The sequence below is a fragment of the Mustela nigripes genome, chromosome 9 (genome assembly GCF_022355385.1).
Source record: "Mustela nigripes isolate SB6536 chromosome 9, MUSNIG.SB6536, whole genome shotgun sequence".
NCBI classification, from domain to species: Eukaryota; Metazoa; Chordata; class Mammalia; order Carnivora; family Mustelidae; genus Mustela; species Mustela nigripes.
The window spans coordinates 44,907,779-44,916,754 of NC_081565.1; the positions used below are offsets into that span (position 1 = coordinate 44,907,779).

The 8,976-nt window shown below is 37.4% G+C and overlaps 1 protein-coding gene across 2 annotated transcripts; it reads left to right on the top strand.

Annotated features, from left to right (window-relative positions):
* Positions 1-858: 858 nt before the first annotated feature.
* IZUMO3 (IZUMO family member 3) lies at positions 859-3,464 on the top strand. 2 transcript variants are annotated; one of them, XM_059412278.1, is made up of 7 exons: positions 859-1,090; positions 1,228-1,302; positions 1,443-1,532; positions 1,747-1,764; positions 2,226-2,306; positions 2,743-2,833; positions 3,154-3,464. In XM_059412278.1, exons 1-7 carry the CDS (start codon positions 859-861, stop codon positions 3,287-3,289), a joined length of 723 nt encoding a protein of 240 aa, XP_059268261.1. In that variant the 3' UTR covers positions 3,290-3,464. The 2 variants fall into 2 exon arrangements, with proteins under 2 accessions (XP_059268261.1, XP_059268263.1); XM_059412280.1 differs by lacking the exon at positions 1,747-1,764.
* Positions 3,465-8,976: the final 5,512 nt, after the last annotated feature.

The following is an 8,976-nucleotide window of genomic DNA, read 5'->3' on the forward strand; positions in this document are numbered from 1 at the left end:
GCCCTAAGCTGAACTGTTTATCTGGGCTCCTTCCACAGTGGCCTGAGATGGCAGCCCACAGTAACTGTGCTGGTTTTCTAACATGTCTCACATCTCATCCTTAGTACTTGTAAGATATACCCACTAACGAACCCTGAGTGTTACTGGAGTCTCACTTATCACCATATATTCCTCAATGGCTGTTTCTACTCTCCTTTCTCCAGACTCTTTATAAAGAGAATGATATAAGAAGGCTATTATATAGCATGGCTGGGAAATCATCCTACAGACAAAGATAGCCTAAATTACATCAAAATTATCATCAATGATACATCAATATCATCAATGATATATCAATTACATCTAGACACCTATGGCTAATTTTCAATAACTGCTACCCTCAGAGACTGGCATGCCAACTTAATATTCCAGGCTTTTCTCACCTCCTCTATAGCAGTAGAACCTTGAGACACTACTCTACTCCTATGGTCGGGAAAAACATGAGAAATTACTGAAGACACAAGTAAAGAAGAAACCTGAAGAAAATGTTTTCCTGAGAAAAGTCTGTGCTTTTTTTTTTTTTTTTTCCTGCATGGAATTTTGCTTGTGTGAGCTCAAGATTTCTCTCACTTTCTGTGTTCTACACTCAGAACTCAGGTATCTGCTTCCCAACTGGCAGTTCCCTCTCTCTGTAATGAAGGATAAAAGTCAGAAAACAACTAAAGAGCCTTAGGGAAATGAAATTGCCTAGAGGTGGGATGGAAATGCAGGGGAAGGTGAAGTCAGACTATCCAGGACAAAGCTCTTATTCCTGGATTTTTGAAGAAAAGGGAACGAGGTGAACTAGTTGCCAGGACAACCGGCTGTTGGGGCAAGGAAATGGGAGACCTGTGGTTGCTCCTGCTCCTGCCCCTGTCCCTGGCAGCCTACCATGGGGTCAAAGGCTGCTTGGAATGTGACCCCAAATTTGCAGAAAATATTAGGTTCTTGCTGGCAGAGATGGTACCCTCAGAAGTCCCGGGCCGAGTTCATCTGCTTGAACGGCAAATTAAGGAGATGATCCGTTTAAGCATCAAGGTCTCCCACAGGGACAAGACGCTTCGGGTATTGGGTGAGGGAAGTTTGAGTCCCTGAGAGTTTTGTGGATTAAAGGGAGAAGGGGAGGCAAGGAAGAGTGCACCTGAGTCCACATAATTTCCTCCACAGATGTAATTATTCCCTACATGTACCTTTACTTCTCTTCTCTAGCTGTTGATGATGTTATCAAGTTGAGAATATGGCTGAAGAATGAACTTTATAAACTGGGCAATGAAACATGGAAAGGTGAGATAGAGTTTCAGTGTTAAAAGACTGTCTTTCCCAAGAAAGTATAAGGAAAGTTCCTTTGGAAAAACAAACAATTAGGATTAATTTCTGAAGAGGAAGTCTACCCCTAGTTTGACACCCCTTCTACCCCCTCTTAGGTGCCTTTATCTTTCAAGGCAAGCTTCTCAACGTCCGCCTAAACCTGGAATCCAAACTGAAAGAGATGTTAAAGAACTTCTCTGACGTTGGTAATAAAAGATATCTATCTAACAACACTCAAATTATGTGAAAGGAATAGGAAATGAGGGTGAGAGGAGGAAGGTGGTTTCATGTTACAGTTGTTTAGAATGGATGGAGGGGTAGTTGGAACTTCATGGGTAACCAAATGAAGATTATTGGGTATAAATACAGCAAACTCTGAGTTGACTATAGGCTCATTAGAACTTTCTGATTCTCTTTTAGCTTGTTCTGAAGATTGCGGTGAGTACAGTACATGCAACACCTTAAGAATTCAGTCATATTTTCCCATCTCATTTGCTCTATATGGCCATATCTATCCTACCTGTCATACTAAGAATCCAATTTATAGAGTTGGGATTATGGGGGTGGAAATATCAATCAGACCTGACAACAAAATGTGTCTCTCTGCAATCTCAAACATACAGTTTAGAGGAGCTTAGGCCATCTAAAGTATAGTTTATAACCCATAGGACCAATATACACTGAGGCATCATTTTTCCCACTTCTTCCCCCGGAGATCTGACATAAGTTACAGAAGGTTTTGACCCACCAAGAAATGTGATTGTTAGGGGAAGAAGAAATTCACAGCAATGTAACATTAAGAATCCTGGAAATGCCTGAGATCTAATCCATACTTCATGTCTGAGCTAAGAGAACTGCATGCCATGGCCCCCTTCCGTTATTTTTCTTTTCTTTATCAGTCATGACTGAAAGTCCTATCCTGGATTGTTGGACCTGCCTTCGCATCAACTCCCCATGCTTCAGAGGAGAGTATTGTGGAGGTAACAAAGACTGTAGTATAGCATTTGGAGGGGTCAGCATCAAAGTACTGAGTTGTCCATTCATTCATTCCACAAATATTTGGTGAGCACCTTCCATACAGATCATGGTAATGTCACAAATGAGAGCCAAATTATTAGGCAAAATTTGTACCAGGATGAATTACTGGACACTGGATCAATTGAAGGGCTGAGAAATGAAAGAAAAGGTACTCCACTAAAGGTGGAGAAATTAGGTTGGGGCAGTAAGGGCAATCATGTTGTAGAGCCTAGCGATCTAAGTGTAATAAATAGCAGGATAACTAGAAAACAGTGGTGGAAGTGATGAGCAGAGTAAATTATCTGATGTTAAAAAGAATCATCTATTATGGATCCAATTCTCAAGTTAGTATATTTCCTCTCCCAAACTCACTTTCCATTTTCCTCTTTCTCCCTCCAGAAGAGAATCCAAAGAAGGCTGAGAATCGAGAGATTGCACTATTTCTGATATTGCTCACAGAAGTTGTGATATTGGGAAGTGCTTTGATACTGTGAGTTTTCCTCCCTCCACACACACACTGGGTCAAGCATTCCTTTGGCAAAGAGATTACCCGATCCCCCTCTTCCAATGGCAATAAGGGGAATGAAGTCATTGCAAAGTCTGGGATACAATACTGACAGGAATGAAATGGACAGAAGTTTATGGGATAAAAGCTGAACCACAGGAAATGGAGGAGGTACAATTAAATATGAGGAAAACTCCTGGAGCAGTAGCCAGAAAAAGAAGGGGGAAAAAACATGGTTATATAATTGTCCTTAAGAGTTGGCCTACTAATACTGAAGTCAGGATTATGTTATTTCTCTACTCTAGATTCCATATTTGTGTGCTTCATCGGAGGAAAATGAAGGGAATACGAAGGTCATTAAAGAAATACTTGGAGAAGAAACTTGAAGAATTAATGGGGATGACAGATGAGAAGGCAAAGGATGATTTGGGAATCAGATAGTAAATACAGTACAGGAGGTCTTTCACAATTCTCTTAAGTGTTGACTCAGAACAGAAAACTCAGAATTAAGCTGTTTGAGGTCATAAAGTCATAGCATTTTAAAAAACTGAAATAGAGGTTCTCTAGTAAAGAACCTTATTCTATCCTGAGGCAATGGCGGCGATGAAAGGGCAGATGATGCACCCAGAGCTTTACAGAATGGAGTGCTGGTATGTTGCAATGTACATAAAGATGATACACTGCATGATAATAAAAATGCATGCTTGGTAACTCTCATCAGTGGCTATGATTAGAGTATCTCAATTTCTAAGGCTGCTTACTTCTTTTTATTTTCTTACTGTTTCTGTGTTCATCATTTTGTTCAATGTAGACAATTTCTTCAATAATATGTAACAATTAGTCTTCATCATGCTATCTCACACATCCAAAATATTAGTTCTGAATAGTTGAGAATTGCCCCTATTTTTCTCTAAATCTATGTTCCATGACTGAATTGGATATTAATTTCTATTTCTTTGAGTTGTTCCTATCGTATACCTCTTAAATGGATGGCAGCCTATGAAATGCTTTATATCTATATCTAACTGAACTCTCACAATAATCTTAAGACTTGGATAATCTGGATACTTTTAATACAAGTACAAACTAGTAATATTGACATAGGGAGAAAAAATAACCCATAATTGCCAATATTCTTTAAAGAAATTTAAATGGTATGAGCATTACTGAAAAAAACAGCCATGCATAAGGAAAAACCTTGAATGATATACAACAGGTTGACTTTGATGTCTATCTGGAATGTGAAACTATGATGTCGTATCAGATTTAGTGTCTGGTACTTCATTGCATCATTTACTAAAGTATGGAATACAGGAGAACTAGTAAATTTGATGGAAATGGCCAAAGTTCTGTTTTGAAAATACTAAGTATTGATTTTGTTGTGCTATCAAAAACAGATATTCACTGACTGTTTGGATTTACACTTAAGAATATAGCAAGAAGATCAAAGCTAATGAAATGTATTTCAAAGCATTTGAACAAAGCAAATAGTGACCCTGAAAGTAAGACTTATATCTCCAGATAGAAGGTAGAGAATTAAGTCATGAAGACCAAGGAAAGATTACTACAAATCCCCACATGATGGTAATATTTAAATATAACTGTTCTATATAGTCTATATAGTCAAAGCCTTTGAAAGACTTTGAGATGCTGACCTTGTGTTGAAGTCCCATCAGCTTTAGGACTATTGCTTTTACAGTATATGATTCTTCTACCTTACTGTAATTACTTTATAATAAATCTAGAGCGTGATCTTTATCATTTCTAGAATCGCCAGTATGAGGAGGGGCTGGTTGTATTGTGTTTTTATGTTTTTGTAATACAATAGAATGAAGATGATCTAATTAAACTATGTGTTCATCTACCAGGAAAGGTCTTCTCGAACTTGTTTTCAAATGTAGACATGATACAAAATTAATTGCTTACAATCCCAATTTAAGCGTGAGCTAACAGTTAACATTTACAAAAAGGATATGTAAAACCATTTTCCAAAAAGCAAACACTCAACCAAAAACTCATTGATAGCAATAGTGAAACAATACAAATCATTTTATTACTGGAACAATCGTATTTTAAGAGCTAATATATATTCCAATGTCCTGATGTTAATACTGCATGAAGTTTAGCTCTAATATTTCCATGGGATATATAAATCATTAGAGTAACATATTTCTCTGATAGTCTGAGACCCTGGCACAGTATAATTTTTTGCAACCCTATCATTCTTGGGGCTACTTTTTTAAGAATCAGTATTTTCCAAGGTTCTTTTGTCTTTTCTCAGGGGAAAAAAAAAAGGACAGAGGTGAGATTTCACTTGACTTTTACTAAATGAAAACTTAATAATTCATCTTATGTGGAGATAACATTAAAAGGTATTAGACAATCCAGTTAAGGTACTCAAAACATACATTATTAGGACACAAAAATAAAAGCTAAGAGGATAAAACAATAGCTAGGTTGATACTGGAAGATTCTTAATTTCCAATTATTGATAGTCTTTCCAACTTCACACCTTCACATTCTGACACAAAAAGAGGTTGTACCTTCTTCCATCTCAAGCAAATGCATTATTTTGTGAGTTATGTTTCCTGAGCTGCAGCTTCTTCTAGAATATTCCTTCATTATTTATCTCCCATCACTATCTCCCTCTGCTTCAATACTAGATCTTTCCTCTCAGTGTCTATTACTATAAATTAAGGCCCCTTTCCTTTATCCTTTATCTACTTCTACCTACCACCCCAAATCGCCATGCCAAATTTCTTAAAAGAACATTCTATATCATAACTATTTCTTCATTTCTAATCTTTCCTCAAATCACCACAATCTGCATTCTGTTCCTCACCGCCATATGGAAATTGCTCTAAGGTTGTCAGTGATCTTTTAATTGTTATATTCAAAGAGTTCTCTTTATTCCTCAAGTTACTTGTCAGTTCTAAGTTTTTTGAGAGTGCTAATGGTTTCTTTAAGCACACCTCTTACATGAGGCAGGTTTTGTTCTTAGGATGGAATCTCATAAAGTTTAAGTGATTTCAACTATCATCTAATAATCCTATCTCCAAATTCTTGGGCTTTTATTTGCACCCCCCTTCCAAAGGCCTCAACCTCTGTTTTTGAATACATACTGGATATATCCATCAGACACAAAATAATGGCTTTAAACTCCACATGCCTAAAACTGAAGAAGATATGTGTTGAATGTAGACTACGGGCAAGGCAATTCACTAGATTTCATAATTATCTTCCCATAAATCCCACAAAATTATTTTCAGCCATTTCTGTATAGACATAGAAAACTGAGGCTAGGCAAGTTTAAGTAACTTCTTCCAAGTGGTTACTTTTTAAGTGGCAGAGTCAGGATTCCAACACCCAGTCTCAAGCCTTTCCACTAGCTAGCAATGGCTCTATGGATACTGTAAATTACCCAAAAGGTAGAAACCTCAACTTATGCTGGAATCCTCTCTCCTCTTCAGCCATCCTAGCCAGTCAGTCTTCAATTATCATTGATTTTCACTCCTGAATCTCCTAAATCTCCCTGCTGCCAGATCTGAAGTTCTGCCCTCTTCTCTTAGGGCCTGTTGCAATGGCCTTCTAATCAGGCTCTCTGAATCCCTCCCACCTGTCCATAAGCCAAATCCATCTTTCCTTTTGCATGCAGAATGATCAGTCTACAAACACAAATTGATTTCAGACTCCTAATTTATATATTCCAGTGGCTCCTCCACTCTTAAAAAAAGAAGTATAAACTCTTTGATAGTGTTTCTCATGCCTTCAATTTACCATCCCACCCTATACACAATATCACCCTTGGCCAATTGCCTTCCTAGGCCTTCCCTTTTACTTAGAGTTTACCAAACATACTGGATTTTATTTCTTACTCCTAGCTATTATTTCCTGTCTTGATGGCCTAGTAATATTCCTTAGTCTTCAAAATGGTTGTGTTTCAAAACCTACACTTAAAGACATCTCATCTCATACACTCTTTCCTGAGATGGTCAGACCAAATTACCCATAACCTTTAGGACCCACAGTAATTATATACTTCTGTAGAGCACAAATCACAGAGGACTGCTAGTGGTTTGCACATGAACTCCTCAAGGACAGGGACTACGCCATGTTTATCTTCATATTCCCAACAACTAGCAATGTATCTCAAAATTTTGCATTGGTTTAAATATCACTTATGCAAGGTAGACTTTCCTGGCCCCCTCACCTTATGTTAGCCCTTCCAACTACATTGAATCACTGCCATTCTTTTTTTGCTTTGTAGGAATTACATAACCATGAATCAAGTCTGATTCCAAGAGGTCAGAAATCACATCTGCTGTTTGTGCATACAGCTCGTTGTAACACCCGACACAGAAAAAAAATGTATTAGTTGAATACAAATATGAATATATAAATGAAGCATTAATGAATCCTGTTATTTAGAACTGAGCATACCCTAGATATTCTTAATATTACCACATGTTACCACACTTAGTTTGCCAGACTGCCTACTATAACCTCCTCAGTCTTTGAAAACCTTTGCAGCTTGATGTTCAACACAACAGTGAAATCACGAAATAAGAGCTCCCACAACATTGTTTGGAATTAACACATTCCATGAAATTTTAGATCAGAATTTGGGTAAACACCAAATTTCCAAATTAAGTGCACAGGTTCCTAGTAAGAAACTTTTTTGAAGGGCTATGAGAAGTTCTAAGCTCCTTCATGTGTACTTCCGAGGAGCTTGGTTGACTTTGCCCTACCAGGCAGCCTTAATGTCAGCTAGACCAGAAATCTGAAGAAACCCCAAGCTTTCTAAGAGTTCTCAGGAATTTTTAACATTATCTAAATCCAGAAATTATCTCAGATATCAGCAGACTGAAGCATATCCTGCCACCCTCCAAACTACCTGATTATGGGTTTAAAGTAGAATTTGGATAAAGTGCAGTGATTTTGGCATTTAGGTACCTGATGGTCTTAAAAGCGATAAACACAGAAAGCTCTGGAACATTGTACTGAGCCTTTGCTTTTCCTGACTTCAAGATGAATGTTTTTATTTTTCAAATCACCTAAAAATAGTTTGAATAGCAAGACTGAGTGTAAGACAGTAGCTAGTGTAAAGCCATAGAATGGAAGTAAGTATTTCAAGAATAAATGAAGGGCACTCTGCACTCCACTTCATCTCAAGGAGCTTGCCTAACTTCAAGCCCTTGGGTTTGCATTTTCACATCTAGCACTGCTAACACTGCTAAGTGATTTTATACTTGCATGCACACCTTCCTCTTAAAGAGGAAACAAATACAAACTCCTTCCAATCAAAAGGCAGCAATGACAGGTAGGCATGTTTGTCTAGCCTCCACTTGGGATGTTCTTTCTGTGAGGGACTGCTCTTAGAACACTTCAAGCCTTTACCTAATGAGGCTTCATCAGTCCACCTGATGAGGTGGCCCTTCATGATTTCTGCTGAAAGTACTAATAAGCACAAGCTCTTCAGGATTCAGAACTCATGTTTTCTCTTTCATCCATACTCTCTTTACCTTACTAATAGTGTCAGAAAATGTTCAACAAGATTTTCTAGTGAATAAAACACTTTCTGGTCGTATCTTTGTCACTTTAGAAATCTATGTGAATAATACTTTCAAGTCAACAAGACATCATTTATTAAGTTGTTGTTTCTATAATGGATAACCTCAGTCTGGGCTATGAAACCAGTCCAAAGAGAGTTCAAAGAAAAGGGTGAAAAGTATTAAATACAGAGTTTGTGATGCAGTGCTTATTAAGACAAACCAAACCCTGTCTAAAAACTAACTGTATATCTTTGAAAGAAAATACAACGGAAATGTATAGTCATTATCTCTGGGTGGTGTACGTTATAAGTCATTATTATTTTCTCCGTGTTGCTTTTTGTGTTTCCAACTTTTCTACAATGTACTTGCATCTTATATGGGAAAAAATGCTATTTAACTTCAACATGAGGGCAATAGGACGTCCCTGGCAAATACAATGTAATTTAATTTGTTCCAAACTGTCCAATGTTAATCTAATACAGTATTTCATTCATGGAATAGATTTTACATAACAAAGTGTGCCATATAACTGCTTCATAAGATTTCTACCCTTGGAATTAAATTTGATTTAACATT